Consider the following 17,292-nt stretch of genomic DNA (forward strand, 5'->3'; position numbering starts at 1 on the left):
GTCCTCTTGAAATACCGTCTGGTTTTATTAGCACCCATTTTAACATCTTGTGCTGCTTGTCCTTGTCTGTAACTGCACACTTTGTCTGTACCTGCTCGTATCTTCTGTAAATACAGAAAGATTTTCTAAGTACAAGCTCACGGCATCTGTTGTGAATGTTCCTTTGCAAGGTGCCTTGTGTACGGCTCAGTGACGGAAACAGGTCTAATGTTGTCGTCACGCTTGTTGTTTGTGCTCCGGTTAAAACAAACACCAGTCCGTTTTTCCTCTTCTAGTGTGTTACTGCTCAGCTGTGAATGAAGTTCACTGAACCCAGTACCGGACGCAACAGGCGAGAGGTCTCAGTCCGCCTGTCTTGAGGGAGGCAAGTGTAAACACAAACTGTACCGAAACAGCTGATATGTCACAAAGTGTGAGTAAAACCTAACAAAACTGAGTGAAAATCATTAAAAAATATACGTTAGCACAGAAGTACAAATACAAGGAGTGTCACGGTACATCATGCAGCATACATTATCCTCCACAGTGTGAAACATGATATCAACAAATAGCTTAGGAATTTGTCCAAACTGAGGGAAAAAGGGGGCATTACCTTGTTGTAAGCAAAGGTCAATGTCTGCAACATCCGAGGCCATATTGCTTTTCCCTGGAGGTTTAGGCATCTTAAGGTTCTGTTGTGACTGGCGACAGACGGCGTCTCAAGCAGCATGCTAAACGGCAGTTTTTATCTTTATAATCCAAATTAAATGATAAAAAAGTGGTAGGATGCATACACTGTACATACAATAAAAGTCATTGCATTTTTAGCGGCTAGTAAAGTACAAAAGTCAATTGCGCCGTGCATACCCTAAACTCCATTACGGAAATGTGTTTTTCTACACTCACGTGTTACTGTAGCTGTTCTTTTACGATGAATTGAAAACAGTCTTAGTTTTTTTTTAGGTGTTGCCTTGACCTCGGCTGTATTGTCATTTGGATAATTTTTGTTGATTTTATAATTGTAGTGTGTAACAGCAAACCGCATGAATAGCGGTTTGTTTGATATGGTTCTAACTTTTAATTATGCACACCAGAAAACGAGGCAAGTGTAGCTCATTTCATTAAAAAAAACGTACTTTTGTGTTGAAACAAATGTTTGTGATTTCTGGCAAATGAATAATAATTGCGTGTCGGCAGGTTGGCCAAAGTCTACTCATTCCAACAAACAGACACAAGAAAACTGAAAAATATATACTGTATCGCATCACACTAGTATCGACCCAAAAGTCAGCCTACCCGTGGTATCAATTGTAGATATTCGGATCGACCCGTCCACACCGAGTGAAAGTCCGTGAAGAAGTTGCCTTGAGCGTTTGTTGTTGTTGCTGCTGCACGTGAAGCCGTCATGTCTGCCGCCGAGCTTTATGATTTCATTGTGATCGGCGCTGGCGTGCAAGGATCCTTCACTGCTTACCAGCTGGCTACGAGGAACAAGAAAACTCTTCTCCTTGAGCAGGTACGTCACGAACTGCAAATGTCTGTAGTTGTTTACAGGTGAGGAAATCTCATACCCCGGCGTCCTTTGACCATATGGTTGCATTTCACGAAAGAAAAAGAGATACGGCAAAGTGGAATTCCGACTGCTAAAATGATATACTGTATATATATATATATATATATATATATATATATATATATATATATATATACTTGTATATATACACTGTATGTAGTAATATCTGTGACTTGTGTATATACACTGTATATAGTAATATCTGTGACTTGTGTGCCTGGGTCTTTAAGAGGCGGGGCTTGGGAAGTGAGGTGCTACGTCACTAGCAAGAGGCTGAGTTCTATCCATCCATCCATCCATTTTCTATACCTCCATACCTTCTCCTCATTAGGGTCGCGGGGGCATGCTGGAGCCTATCCCAGCTGACTTCAGGCGACAGGCGGGGTACACCCTGGACTGGTCGCCAGCCAATCGCAGGGCACATATAGACAAACAACCATTCACACTCACATTCATACCTATGGACAATTTAGAGTCGCCAGTTAGCCTAACATGCATGTTTTTGGAATGTGGGAGAAAACCGGAGTACCCGGAGAAAACCCACGCATGCATGGGGAGAGCTAGGCTGAGTGCTAGCTGAGTGTTAAGGGGAGTTGGAAGAGTGTGGATGTTGGCGTGGGTTGTGGCCTACAGCAGCCCTTGTGTGAATGTGCATTGCTGCAGTGTTCTCCGCTGTTAATAAAGCGGCTGTATTTAGCCCTTCTTTCCCGTGTTAATAGTTTTCCATATTTTAACGTTCATGTGGGAAAAAAAAAAGTTGTTTTCACGCAGCAGCATAGCTTCCGGTCGGCTTGGCAACATCAGCGTACTACATAACAATAAGAATAATCCATATCAATACAATTTAATGTTTTGCGTAGATGGAGCATAGAAGACCTGTTTACAACCTGCTAGATACATTTTTAACATTATTAGAAGCCCTCTAGACATGACGTAACACCCCTATAGTCACCTTTACACTCCTACGGTAGACATAAGACAAAATAAGCAATTTAAGACATAAATAGGACTCGTGCTTGTACAGTATGTGTTACAGTAAATGTGTTCCCTAGAGGACCTGAAAGAGAGACAGGAAGTGACGTTGGGGGTTCAGAGAGTTGACGGCTGCAATGGTAGCCTGTGTTTTTATTATGGATTTTTATTAGGGATTGTTGTGCCTATTGTGAGATCATTCAAAGCTGCAATAAAAGTTCCAGCAATGAAGTCTGGTCCTTGTGTGTGTCACTGAACATTACAGTAACATTACTGACACCTTGTGACCAGTGTACCACACTACATATCATCATGTCTTCTGAATGCGTCTTCTGAATGAATGCCTTTATATTTGTATTTTAGTTCAGTTTGCAATTTTTATGCTAAGAAATGCTTCATTCAGGCAAAAAATATTAGCTTAAATATTTTTGTTTTGACTGATTCATCAACCACGAAACAACACGATTTATTAATATATTTTGAAAAACCGTGACAGGGTGAAATTCGAAGCCCAAAGTGGCGGGGGATTATTGTATAGACTACACGTGAATGCCAACAGCAGTGTTGTGACGGTCATGAACGCCATGATTCGGGCTTTTTCACATTTTCCACCGTAGTGGAAATGTTGTTTCTTTTATAGCTATGACCATTGGAACGTGGGCAAAGGTCGTGGGCATTTCGCTCCGCTGCCTTCCTTATCATGGTTGTAATATTCTGTGTGTGAAATAGTCTAAATTCTGCAATAGATATTTCTTTGTATTTGCAGTACAATTTTACAATTACAATCATGTCTTCGTCTGAAAGCCAGACAACAGACTGGATTGATGGGCAGTCAGTCACAAAGCAGATACAGTATCTCATCAAACTCAACACATTACAGTGGATCACTGCAAATTTGCGGATTACAGGTCAAAATAATTTAATTTTTTATTTTTTTCACCGAAAATAGGTCAGTTTTCCCGCAACTCATCACATTCACCCTAAGTGGGTAATTTGTAAATACGTGATAATGCAGGTACAGTTGTCCCTAGCCACCTCACCCTTTCAATTTTGGGACTTCAAAATCTATTAATTAACAAACCATTGCTGTTTTTTTCACATATTTTTGACCTAAATAAAGCATTTTCAAGCCTAAAAATTGCTAAATGAAGTCAGATACAAAAATAAAGCATTCATTCAGAGAACGCAATCAAAGATGTTGCGACGACATGGAGTATTCTACTCTGGTCACTAGGTGTCAGTAATGTGACATTAGCCACCACAAAAAGTCCCCAAAGTCAAAAAAAGAAACAACAAGGAAGGAGTCTATATTATGTCTCATTTTCTCTTATTATATTGAGAAATAGGAGTATAAAGGTGACTATAGGGGTTTTATTTGACTTCTAGGGGGCTCTAATAATGTTAAAAAGTGCATTTAGAAGGTGGTACACATGTTTTCTATGCTCTAACTTTGAAAATATGCCATTTCTAAATGAGGAATTCTACTTTGTGGGAATTGACTTATCATGGTCGGGTCTGGAACCAATTAACCACGATTAATTAAAAATATCGCTGTTTCTTGGTTGAATACGGCCTACTATTAGTCAAAAAATGCAAATTTGATGTATTTTTTGCCCAAATTAGACTTTTCAAGCATAAAAAGCACAGAACTACAAAGCCAACTGCTGCTGACATTATAGACAGCAACGGAGCTGACTTCCTGTTCCTGTTTCCAAGTATTAGCATGCTAATATGATGCTATCAAGGATGTTTTGTGATAAAAAATACATCAAGAACACAGTTGGACTAGAGCAGTGTATTAATAACTCAATGTTGTACGCTGGGTGGAAAATGTACACAAACCGAGGGAACATTTTGGCATACATTTTTGACTCTAACAGAGGTTCCTATGTGCATTGAATCCATTTCAAGGAAAGCTAAAGGAGTCCTTTTGTCTTTTAGTTTACGCTGCCTCACACTCGAGGGAGCTCCCACGGTCAAACCCGCTTGATCCGTAAGGCTTACGAGCAAGACTTCTACACCCAAATGATGAACGAATGCTATGAGCTGTGGGCCAAACTGGAACGTGAAACGGGTGCCACTCTCTACAGGTATGCTTCAGTGCACGTGAAGAAAAAGAACAACTTCATCTTTTGTAGGGCCGGATGATTTCCACGTTAATGGGAATCCCACAATAAAAATGGAAGCTCACAGAAAATGACACCATGCGAATGAAATGCTGTGATCGTGAGAACGAACATTCATGTGGCGGACCACTCAATCGTGGCAGAATCTCATCCCAAACACAAACCCGCCCCCTTCCCGAACTTGGAAACTCCTCTCTTAGGGCGCTTGAACGGAAGCTAGCAGGGTTAGCTTAGTTTAGCAGAGCATGCTAGTAGCCACGCTAGCATGCTAGTGTGGCTGTATGTGTGCGACTCACGCTGGATGAGTATTTCCATTTGTTGTCTTTTACCGATTTAATGTAAGCAAGCGTTTTACAATGCCAGCTGACGTTGTGCGGGTTCAGACTGGGAAAAGACGAGAGGCACGTTTATTATACAGCTGCTCACACTTTGTGACATATAGCTAACATTCCAACACACCTCTGGCCTTCACTTTTTGTAATTGAGTAAACAAAATAAGGGTGTCATAAAAAAAACATCTTACATTAGTAATGCTACATCTTCCTTAATCACAAGCACAAACATTTCAGTTTGTTGAATATTTTGCATGAATGTGTGCTGAGGCTGACATCCCATTAGAAAAGTTAGCTAAGCTACATGCATTTCTCAATTACTGGGCAAAATAAGCCAATGATGTATTGCATCAATATATGTAAGGATTTTTGCATTTAATTAACCAGTAACCCCAAAACCACACGCTCTATGCTAGTAAAATAAGTGGAAAAGGTAAAAAAACAGAATCCTAAAAAATAAAAAAAGAATTTGTGGAAAAATGAAAAGGATTTCATCGGGCCCTAATTTTGTTATTCATCCCTGATGTCATCACCTCTATTATTTGTCATGCCTGGCATTTGGAAGAGTTCCCATTTCATCTCTTTTTTACATCATCGCATAATTAGCATAATTTGCCATGATACAAATTTAGCTGAATAAAAGTCACAGCCTGTGTATTCACATTGTTAGTGAATATTATTTTTTTGTTTTTGTTTTGCAAGGGGGGCTTACAGCAGTGACATACATGGGACGCACATTTGTTGGCAAAATGTGGGTGCTTGTGGGACAGGAAATATCATCTCCTGCAAATACCCTCCCTCCTTTTCCTCTGCAGTCAAGTGGCCTTTGTTTTTAATTGATTGATGACATGCTTTTTAAAAATTTTATTCCAGTTCCATGTAAAAATCAACAATAAATAGGATCAGAAATGTAAAGAATTGTATCTTTTTTCTAATTTGACAATCAGTAGGTCACAGTTATTTGACCTTCTACGTGTGCACTGAACCTTCTCCCACAGACGAACAGGACTCCTGGTGATGGGACCAGAGAGCAGTCAGGGCTACCTGGGCTTTAAGAAGAGCCTGGAAAAGAACAAGACCCCAATGGTGGTCCTGACCCCTGAGAACTTCAATCAGCACATTCCTAACGTCATCCTGGCTGACGGAGATGGAGCTTTTGTGGACACCACTGCTGGAGTCTTGTATGCAGATCGGGCGCTCAAGGTTGTACAGGTACTGGAAAACAAGAGCCTTACAGGTAATGTTGGGTGGAAGTGGAAGAGGTAGGGTACTGTAATCCATTTTCTCCCCCTTACCTGGGTCTGGTTCATGGGGGCAGCAGTCTCAGTAGGGAAGCCCAGACTTCCCAGTCTCTGGCCACCTCTTCCCAGGCCTGTATACTTATTTTTATTTATTTATTTATTTATTTATTTACCAGGGTCAGTTTCAGAAGCTGGGTGGTGTCATTAAAGACCAAGAGAAGGTAACAGACATCAAGCCCGGCCCCATTGTGACCGTGACAACTTCTGCTGGAGTTTATCAAGCTAAGGGAGTTGTGATTACTGCTGGACCTTGGGCTAAAACATTGCTGGCCCACGTGGGCATACAGCTTCCGCTTCAGGTAATAAAACTGTGTTTCTTTTTTTTCCCACACGTGTGGAGGTAGTTTAAGTCACTACTACAGACACACTGTATAGACATAGACAAATAAGTATAAATGATATGATAATACCAGGAAACATGAAAAATAAAGGAGTAAAAAACTGACAAACGTTTTGTTAATGAGTCGGGCTGATCAAAAGTTTAAGAGCACAGCCTTCAAAAGGCAAAATGTTGGCAAAAATGTGGATTGAGTGTGGTTTAGTGTCAGGTATTCACACTGTCATGATCTCTTGATGGCAAAGGCAAAAAATCTTTCTCTCTTTGAACGCGGTGGGATTGTTGAGCTGCATAAACAAGGCCTCTCGCAGCGCACCATTGCTGCTGAGGTTGGACGCAGTTTTCTTCAAACATCCTGAGGGTTATGGAACAAAAACGTCAAGTGGTAGACCCCAAAAAAATGTCACGGCCCTGAGCCAGAGGATCCCATTGGCTGTCCGTCAAGACATGGGACCAGCCTCGGCCCAAATGAAGGTACAGTAGTTACTGGTGCCGAGTGCAGTCCAATAACCATCAGATGCCATCTGCCAGGGAAGGCTTTTAAGAAGAAAAAACATCTTCAAAGCCTTGTGTCCTTTAAGGCCACAAAATTGGGTGTTTGGAATTTGCAGGAGAGCACCAAACATGGGACGTTGAAAGGTGGAAGAAAGTTTTATTCTCTGATGAGAAAAAAGCTTGACAGTCCTGATGGCTTCCAACGTTACTGGCATGACAAGGAGATCCCACCTGAGATGTTTTCCACATGGCACAGTGGAAGGGGTGCCATCATGATCCTTCAATGGAACAATGGAGCTTCAGGTTGTGCAGGGACGTCAAACGGCTGCTGGCTATGTGGAGATGTTGCAGGGGGCATCCCTCATGACTGGGCCATCGTCTGTGTGGTAATGACTGACTTTTTCCAACACTTCACAATGCCTGCCTGACAAGATGTCTTCAAGAGTAATAAGCTAACTCTTTTGGACCATCCTGCGTGTTCCCCTGATCTAAATGATGGATGGCAAGGGAAGTTTACAAAAATGGACATCATGAGGTTAATATAATTTTTAAAAGCTTGTGAAATGAGATGAGTACTCTTAAAAAGCTTGAGGCCATAACCTTCTAATTAGTTAGTTGTCGTCATTCATTTTATTGACACACTGATGTTTTTTTTTTTTGTTTTTGGCTCCAGGTTGTTCGAATCAATGTGTGCTATTGGAAAGAGAAGATAGCAGATACGTACCATGTGAAGAAACGCTTTCCCTGCTTCTTGCTGACTGAGGGAGACGAGGCAAAGAGCCACATCTACGGCCTGCCTTCCAACGAATACCCTGGTCTGATGAAGGTAGGTAGATGAAGGAACATACAGTACAGTAGAATACATGGAAAGATCATCTGGGTTGCAACTAAAGGCAGAGCGCAGTAGTAATAATGCTTGACTGAAGGTAGAGTACAATGTCATGGTAGGAAAGTTAAGGAAGGTGAGTGTCGGTACAAACTTTGACGCGTGACGTGGGCATGATGTCTTTGTCCATTGTGAGTAACTCTAATCCAGGGGTGTCCAAACTTTTCCACTGTGGACCACAAACTGAGAAATGAAAGGATGCAAGGGCCGCTTTGATATTTTACATGAAGTAAACCAACCCATGTAGATACGCTAAGACAGGGGTGTCAAACTCGTGCCATGGAGGGCCGAGACTCTCTAAGAGAAATTCTTGTGAATTATAAATAATAATAACAATAATAATGACAATAATAAAAATTCAAAATTTACTATTAAATTAAATATAAGAAAAAATATGCTTGTGAATCTTTTTTCTCATAATGTCATGACTATCTCAAAATATTTTGACCTGTAATTTTAAAAGCATTTTTCCCAACCTAATTGCACATTTAACCTTTTGTTTTTTGTTTTTTTGTGACGGTATCACGACTTTATGCTTCTAAAATAATGTTTTCCTCATAATATTATGACTATTCTGGTAAAATTACAACTATTTTTGTCATAAGATTACCACTTTGATCTCGTATTAATATAACTCATAATATTTTGATTTTATTCTAAAAAAATGACTGCTCTTTCCTTCCACTTGTGCAGGTTTGTTTTTAGTTTTCTAGTTTAATTGTATTTTATAGAATGTGCTGAACACAAAAAAAAAAAAAAAAAAAAAACAGCTGTGGTCTGGAAATGGCCGCCAGGCTGCACTTTGGACACGCCTGCTCTAATCTCATCTACAATGCTCTAACACCTCTACGAAGTTTCACATATTTCCAGCCTTTTCACAAAAGTAATGCAATAGTTACTTTTTTCCTAATTACATTTATTAAGGAATAATTCCATTACTTTTTTTTGTGAAAGTAACTCATAAGTATAACTAATTATATTTTTAATATACAGTATGTCACAAAAGTGAGTACATTCCCCAAATTCCAGCAAATAGTTCACACTAAATAAACAGCCTTGTAAAGTAGTCAGTGTACAGCTTGGATACTCACACAACTACTAAGGTCTCAACTGCTGGCAACAAAAATGAGTACACCCTAATGTTAAACTGTACTAACTGGGCCCAGTTAGTCAGGTGTGAATAAGTAGTAGGTTTGTTAAATGTGGTGTTATCACTCTCACACTCTCCTACCGTTACTGGAAGTTCAACATGGCACTTTGTGTCAAAGAACTCACTGAGGAAGTGGAAAGATGTTCTAGGCTATAAGAAGATTGCCAACACCCTGAAAATGAGCTGTAGCGCCGTGGCCAAGACCACATGGCGCTTTAACATGACTCGCTTTAACACAAACGGCAGGCCTTGCCGTGCCATGCACGTGCTCTGTTCCATATCCAGAGGTGTTTGTAAAATACACGTATGAGTGCTGCCAGCATTGCTGCCGAGGTTGAAAGGGTGTGGTGGTTGAAATGTTCAGTTATTCATTCATCGCAGCTGTAGTAGTCGTCCTCAGTGAACAAGGTTTTATGTGGGTGCAGATCTGCTACCATAGCGGCACCGAGACGGACCCTGACCAGAGAGACAAGCTGACAGACAAGTCTGATGTTGACATTCTTCAGCGCTACATCGCCCGCCATCTCCCTGGCCTCATCCCTCAGCCCGCTGTGGTGGAGAGCTGCATGTATACGGTCTGTAGCAATGCTCCAGAAGGTTTGGGTCAGTGTGATTTGATACAGTTGTAGGGTATTTAACACGTTTATGTACACTGAATTTAAGTTTTTTATAAATTTTACATAACATCAGTGGTGTCAGGGCTTGGAACGCCTTCTCTGCTGGCCTAAACTTGCATTTACAAAGTGGTCTGTATTATTTACTCAAGAGATGTTTAATTTCTCATATTTCGCTTTCCCAGGTAACACCTGACCATCATTTTGTGCTGGACTGCCACCCTGCACACGGAAATATTGTCATTGGTGCAGGATTCTCAGGTACAACACACTCTGTAGTCATTCTTCTCATTTGTAATAAATCTGTTGACATTGGCATAAAGCAGCAGAAGCACAGACATTGAATATACAGCACTTACAGGATACGCACTTGAAAACATCCCCTTGACAATGACAGCCCTCCAGTTAAGGATGATGGCGCGAGGCCAGTCTATATGCGGGTTATGTTTGAGGAGCCATGTTCAACAGAGACAACGGGTGCTGAGCAAGAAGGCATGATTAAAAAAAACCCCAAAAAATTCACCGTGATTACCAGACAGCCACAGATCGAGCAAGCCAGTCTGAGCCTGTTGAGGAAGAACTTTCTTCTTCTGGATGGAAGTTTAGAGGAAAAGTGCACTTTTTTTGGAATTTTGTCCATCATCCACAATCCTTATGTGAGACATGAACACACGTCTTCTATTTTCTGTGAGTTCTAAAGATATAAAAACAGATAAAAAAAAGGCAGTTAAGAATGCCCGTAAAGGGATGCACCTATTCCGCCTATAAAGCCTTCGGAAAAAAACTCCAAAAAGCGCCAACAACACTCCATTTACATAATGTTACTGGCATATTAACCAAGCTACAGCGACATTGTTATTATTATTGTTATTACCAGCGTTATGCTGAATAACTACTTTACAGGCATAGTGACACCTCGCCACACCACACCAGCTAGCGACAAGCTTCACCACACCCTCGCTCACAATGCCTCAGGCCACGACTAAAACGTAACGCTACATATTGGAGCTGCCGCCGCTGCTGCTCTGTTTTTGTTTTTGAGTTTGGAAAGGTTAAGGCTAGGTGTAGCGTTCCTTTCTACAGTATATTGTTATGTAAAACCAATGCACCCAGGAAGGAATTTCCGCTAATGCTTAAAATGACCAAAACACTTTCAGTATTACATGTTATGAATGTACCAGCATGGATATAAAACCATAAAACCTTGTTGGAGGATTTTGGAGGCGTTTCAATAGCGGCCTTTCAAGGTGGAATAGGTGTGTCCCATTACGTGCAATAATTAGCTGCCTCTTTTGAGTTGTTTTTATATCTTTAGAACGCACAGAAAATAGAAAGATGTGTTCACGTGTCACACAAGGATTGTGGATGATGGGCAAAATAAAATAAAATAAAAATGTAGTTTACCTTTAACCACAGGGTTCCACAAAAGTCTCAGAAAATGATCAACTGCGAGTCAATGAGTGTCCAAATGTCAATATGCTTGAATACCTCCGAGATGCCCCATACCCACTCTCACATTTAAAAAAAAATACCACCATAAGTCATGCTATTTCGTGTTTGAATATGGCCTATTGTTAGTAAAAGAATATGTATAATGGCTAAATGAAGTAAAATACAAATAATACTGCATTCAGAGGACTCATTCAAAGACTTTGTGATGATATGTAGTATTATACACTGGTCCCAAGGTGTCAGTAATGTTACATTATAATGGAATGTAACAAGCACCAGACTTGATCGCCGGAACGACAGGCTTTTCTTGCAGCTTTTGAATGATCTCACAACAGGCACAATAATCCCTAATAAAAACACGAACTACTGTTGCTGCAGTAATCCATGCCAAGATAAAACTCAACTCTGAATCCCCGACGTCACTTCCTGTCCGCACATTTACAGCAACACACACCAGCACAAATCTTGGTTATGTCTTAAATTGCTTATTTTTCTCTGATTATGTTTACTATATTGTTTGATGGCAATGTAAAGGTTGCTATAGGGGTGTTATTTCATGTCTAGAGGGCTCTAACAACGTTAAAATTTATATTTAGAAAGTGGTAGACAGGTTTTCTATGCTCTGTGGAAACATTCCAGGGATTACTGTATGCCAGTTCTAGACGAAGCAGGACATTTATGGATCCATTCATTAATCTTTTGTCAATGTTGCCGTCCAACTCCTAGTTAGAGAAGACCACATTTTGTAAGAAGTGCTGAAACATTCAACAGTTGGACATGTTTAAAAGTTTAAATAAGGTTACCTGTAAGGATTGTCATACATTTCGGGTCGTCCTGACATTTCACCTGAAAGCTGAACATGCCGAGCTTTTTGTGAGCGATGTAGTCGGGGTGTCTAATAAGGTGTGATCTGTACCACCTACTGTTATTTGCTCATCCCTCTAGGTCACGGCTTCAAGTTTGGACCCATGGTTGGCAAGCTGCTGTGTGAACTCAGCCTTGGAGAAGTGCCTTCCTATGACCTCTCACCTTTCCGAATCAGCCGCTTTCAGACAAACATCAAGTCATCTTTATAGATCATATATCTTCTGTGATATGAAGGCTAATATGAGAGATGCAACCACTTATGCATGCTTGAAGCATGCTAGGATATTAAAAGGAGGAACAGTTTCGTTTAGATCCAGAATTGATTCTTCATCAAATCAGTCAGCAGTCACCATAAAGTGAAACTAATAGTCAATCCACATTCAACTACACCCACTCTCCTTATTAAACATGTATTATTCATTTCAGTCATTGTAGATACACTTTAGATGATGTTGCAATCATTTGATCATTTACAGTCTCCCACATACGGTACGATATCAAAAATACACATCCAATATAAATACAAATACACTTTTATACAGTTACATTTACACAATTTCAACAACAATTTCACCTGATTCATTTACAGAGTTGGTGTGCACTTGTCGCTGGGAAAAGATGACATCTTTCAGGGGGTTGAGGACCCACCAAGGACAGAGAGAGTGCTTGAGAAAGCAGAGACAAGGGCCTCGCATTGACCAGTACTTCCTACGAAACAACCAGTCAAATCAGTCCATTGAAGCACAGCAACAGGACAAAAACCAAAGTCCACAGAGCATCAGCATCCCTGTCACTGAGGAGGATAATACAGGAGAAACCCACACAGCCACAGAAACCTCCCAAGGAGGATAAGATCAAACGGCGAAGACCAAGTGTGAAGTGGCCCAACGCTGTCGAAAAGAGCGAGTGGGAAACAGTCAACAATGATCTGATAAAAATCCTGGAAAAACAAGGGGACAGCAAGACATTGAAAAACTGATCGGAGAGAGAAGGCAGCTGTGAAAGCAGTGGAAGAAGGCCTCTGATGCAGCCAGAGGGGGTCTCACACTACTCCAGAGAGACATCAAATCTCGATTGGCGACCTTACGAAGAGGAGAGAACTTCAGGAAACTGAGAAAGAGGAAGCAACACACAAGAACACGGTTCTATAAAACCCCCTTCAACTTTTTAAAGGATCTCTTTGCTAAGGAAAAAAATGGAACCCTGAAAACCCCAAAGCAAGAACTGGAAGAACATCTGGAAAAGGCAGACGATGACACGAAAAGACATGAACCCCTGGTCATCTCACATGATATCCACCTATTCAACCTCCTGAATTCCACCTGGAGACTGGTCCTCCAAAATGAAGGGAAGTAGAGAACACAGTACAAGATTAGCATCAGCCCCTGGAGCCCAAATGGAGTGCCGTGTAAGCTGTATAAGAACGCACCAGATGTTCTAGGCTATCTGTTGGGGACTATGAGGATAGTATGGCAAAGGGAATAATACCCAAGGCATGGCGAAGGGCTGGAGGCGTATGAATTCCCAAAGAGAAGGATGCAGCAGGCATCAATCAATTCTGGCCAATCTGCCTTCTCAACGTTGAAGGGAAAATCTTTTTCAGCGTGATAGCACAGAGACTGTCCACTTCCCTGGAGAAGAAGAAGTACATTGATACATCTGTACAGGAGGCCAGCATTCCAAGGTTCTCTGGTTGTTTGGAGCATACCAGTATGATCTGGCAGCACATCCAAACAGCTAAGAAGGACAAAAGAGACCTCCATGTAACCTTCCTCGACTTGGTAATGCCTTTGGATCAGTTCCCCACAACCTCCTCTGGGAATCCTTCAACTTCTTCCACGTCCCATTATCTATCACTGCTTTCGTGGGAGCCTACTTTGAAGACCTGCAAGTGTGCTTCACAACATTTCTTTACCGCAGATCCGGCTTTGGTTTGACCTGTCTTGAGGAATCAATGTCTGCGCATCCTGGCTTGGTCTTTGTGCAACCAATGAAGCCTAGATGCTCTTGTTTTGGATTGGTTGAACTAAACTCAGTCATTTATCCTGGATGTCTGAACCCTACTTTCGTCCAACAGGTGCCTGGTCGAGAACCCCAGTCCACCTACATGACATAAAACCACAAACATCAACAAACACTTGGTGGCGGAGACAAGTAATAACATCCTCTAGAACAGGCACTTACATAAGCGAGGCTCCAGTGTGTGTGAGAGAGATGGCCATCTGCCTTGGCCAACTGGCTTTCATTCCAGTCATTTCATATTAACTATGATAGTCATGTCTAGAGGGCTCCAATAATGTTAAAAACATTTAGAAAAGTAAACAGTTTTCTATGCTCCAACTACAAAAATATTCCATTCCAAGGAATCCTACTTCAAACCAATTAACTGTGATAAAGGATTACTGTTGGGGGGGAGGGGCTGGTGTGTCTATGTTATGCAATAACACAAGTACAAAAGTCATGGAGGCATTGGAAAACAATCACCATTTTTTTTTATTTACAATATATTAAAACTGTAATGCAAAAATTTATCACAAGAGGTCAATTTGTTCAATAATGAAAATAAAGCAACTATTTTCAAAGCTAACATAAATCATAAACATATATATATAGTGTGTGCAGTCAGTAAAGTTATGTATGCTGTGTTTGTCGTTTTCCAGACACTCGAATCTTGGCTCATAAAGTCTGTAGCACAATTCAATATTGACTGCATAGACAAAACCAAAAAGCATTTCTACAAACTCAAAACGCTTTGCAGTTCGGAGCTCAAACGCCATTTGACTTCATGTGGACTTTATAAGCGGCTTGTCCGTATTTGTCCATGCTGCTGCGAACGTGTCAGCCGCAAGGCCGCAAAGGGAAACTGACGACGGCTTGGCGTTTGTCGTTGCATGGATTAAAAAAAAAACAAGCAAATGTTGCAAATTGAAAAGGTGAATGCTGTAAGACTGCGCAATGCTGGTGAAGGTCAACATTCCCATTGGCCAACAAATCCCGTGAGAAATTAACACAAGAAATTATGCAACTTAACCATAATTCTCGGGCAAGAAATCAGGTTTGCTGTAGCCACACTGAACAATAATAGTAGATATAAAGGTGCGGACATGTAAAGGAATTGCCAACATAAGCATCATTTCATAAGGCCTTGAAAACATGGCTGCTTGAGGGTCAAAACTGCAATCATAATTTACAGGCATTGGCATAAAAAGAAAGGAACGTGGATCTGGGGATGTTTGGGGATTTGGGGATGTTTTTCTCAACTTCGACTTTTGTACCTCGACTAAATAGTACAGTGGAACCTTGGTTAGTGTTTTTCAGTTAAAAGTCATAATTTGTGTCCATTTTCTGGTTAGCGTACAATATGGCACACATCTGTGCGAGTCCAACTGTTCTCACATGTTTTTTTTTTAATCACAAAACGGCCTTGTCAGCATCCTATTGGAAGCGGAAGTCAGCTCCGTTGCCTGTTGTCATCAGTCACGCCACAAATCTGTTCTTATTGAGCATGGCTGCAAAATAACTCAAAAAATGGAGCCAAAATAAGTTGCAAGTGGCAGCATTTTGATAAAGGTGAGAAGCACTATTGAATTCAAGAAATAACTCGTAGCAAACCAGGAAGGTGGTGTAAGTAAGTAATTTATCCCTTCCATTCATCATTTACATGCTTTGTGTTAACATTGTTGTCTTTCTGCAAAGGATTCATTGGATTTACATTAGTACTTATGGGAAAAATGATTGGTTAGAGCAGGGGTGTCCAAACTTTTTCCATCGAGGGTCGCGTTGTGAAAAATCAAAGGATGCGGGGGGGCCACCGTCCATTTTTTTTTTTTTTAACCAACCCACGTGGAAATGCTGACAAGTTTTTTAAATATAGATTTAAAGAAAAACAGCTTTATTTTTCATTATTGTTGACAAGCATATTAGTTTTCCAATTTTTGCAGTTTTTATTTTTTTAATATTTCAATTTCCTTCTCGTACGTTTTTCCCTGTCTTTGTCATAGTATTGTGACTTTATTAGCCTAACATTTACTTTTATCCAACCCAAGTTTCCATTTTATCCACCATTTTTGCTGTTTTTTTCTTTCTCTTAATTGTATTTTTAGAGTACGCCAAGGGCTAATAAAAAGGCAGGCGTGGGCGGGGCCGCACTTTGAGCACCCCCGGGTTAGAGTATGTTTTGGTTAGTCGGCCCTTCCGGCACGGATGAATGATGCTAACCAAGGTTCCGTGTGTGTGTCTGATATAATGACACTAACCAAGGTTCCGTGTGTGTCTATGATATAATGACGCTAACCAAGGTTCCGTGTGTGTCTATCATATCAGCCACAATGGTTGGCGTTATTGATGGGAAATTATGAAAATAAGAGCAGCTGCTGCAACAGGATTGGTGGCAAAACTCCTTCAAGTAGAAATGGTATGTACTGTATATTACAGTAATGCATATTCACAACTATTATTTTTTGTGCGGTGGCTGTATTTGGAGGAATTGCTTTCACTTTTAAAGGTGATTCTTTGAAAACGCTACAGATGAGAGCGTCCGCAGAGCGCAGCAGAAGAAACCAAGAAAGCGTGACGACAGAAGACGTGATGGACGTGATGAACAAAAAAACACTTAGGAGGCTTTCCCCGGATTTGGTATCAGTTGGCAGACCAGAGTACGTGAAAGCAAAGCTTTTTGGCAATACATGGTGCTGTCATATTACATATTACTACGGTGAACTACAGTATATGCTGAAAAAAAGACACCAGAAGAGCTGAAGAAATGATCAGAGCAATAACATCTTTCCATCACTGCCAGCCAAGATGTCAGAGGGGAAGAGCAAGCGGCCATCAGGACCAACAAAGCCATTGAAAAGGACACCAAATCTTAAGAGGATTTCCTCTAAGGTGGTGGTGTGTGTGTGTGTGTGTGTGTGTGTGTGTGTCTCTCCAACAACAGCAAGTGAGGTCAACGTTGCATGCAAGACATCAAGCGGCTAGAAGATTTGTTTGAGAAAGCAGGACCCGGCCTCATCCTTCAGTTGGACGCTACATGGAAGAGCGGGGAGAGATCCTTGGAGACGCCCCTCCGCTCCTCTTCCTCCTCGTCCTCGTCGTCGTCAGATCTGTAGCAGTAGCGTCTTCTGCCAGGTGGGCTGGATGAGATGAACATAGAAACAAGTAAATGTTAGTCAAAGTAGTGTGCAGTGCAGGGGTGTCCAAAGTGCG

At 41.0% G+C, this 17,292-nt stretch overlaps 3 protein-coding genes across 13 annotated transcripts in view; 2 read left to right on the forward strand and 1 right to left on the reverse strand.

The window, feature by feature from the left end:
• phf12b (PHD finger protein 12b) overlaps positions 1 to 388 on the forward strand; it is a 26,210-nt gene extending 25,822 nt beyond the window's left edge. Inside the window, exon 15 of one of the 2 annotated variants that reach the window (XM_054794680.1) lies at positions 1 to 388. This exon is cut by the window's left edge and continues 1,021 nt beyond it. The gene's annotated coding sequence lies outside the window, so the exon portion shown is untranslated. The other variant, XM_054794678.1, reaches the window with a different exon arrangement.
• Positions 389 to 1,292: 904 nt separating this feature from the next.
• On the forward strand, positions 1,293 to 15,918 carry pipox (pipecolic acid oxidase). 3 transcript variants are annotated; one of them, XR_008573197.1, is made up of 9 exons: positions 1,294 to 1,495; positions 4,466 to 4,614; positions 5,981 to 6,194; positions 6,400 to 6,582; positions 7,789 to 7,941; positions 9,577 to 9,726; positions 9,951 to 10,026; positions 12,163 to 12,573; positions 12,674 to 15,918. XR_008573197.1 is itself a non-coding variant. In XM_054794681.1 (8 exons), exons 1-8 carry the CDS (start codon positions 1,385 to 1,387, stop codon positions 12,291 to 12,293), a joined length of 1,167 nt encoding a protein of 388 aa, XP_054650656.1. In that variant the 5' UTR covers positions 1,294 to 1,384; the 3' UTR covers positions 12,294 to 15,918. The 3 variants fall into 3 exon arrangements, 2 of the variants coding, with proteins under 2 accessions (XP_054650657.1, XP_054650656.1); XM_054794681.1 differs by having other exon boundaries at positions 12,163 to 15,918; XM_054794682.1 differs by lacking the exon at positions 6,400 to 6,582 and having other exon boundaries at positions 1,293 to 1,495; positions 12,163 to 15,918.
• The window catches only part of myo18ab (myosin XVIIIA b), a 92,222-nt gene continuing 89,489 nt past the window's right edge, over positions 14,560 to 17,292 (reverse strand). For all 8 annotated transcript variants that reach the window (XM_054794676.1, XM_054794675.1, XM_054794677.1 and 5 more), the window contains one exon: positions 14,560 to 17,219. In XM_054794676.1, the coding sequence (XP_054650651.1) occupies positions 17,102 to 17,219 (118 nt within the window). In that variant the 3' untranslated portion in view covers positions 14,560 to 17,101. The remainder of the gene's footprint in view (positions 17,220 to 17,292) is intronic.

Source organism: Dunckerocampus dactyliophorus, chromosome 12 (genome assembly GCF_027744805.1).
Source record: "Dunckerocampus dactyliophorus isolate RoL2022-P2 chromosome 12, RoL_Ddac_1.1, whole genome shotgun sequence".
Taxonomy (NCBI): Eukaryota; Metazoa; Chordata; class Actinopteri; order Syngnathiformes; family Syngnathidae; genus Dunckerocampus; species Dunckerocampus dactyliophorus.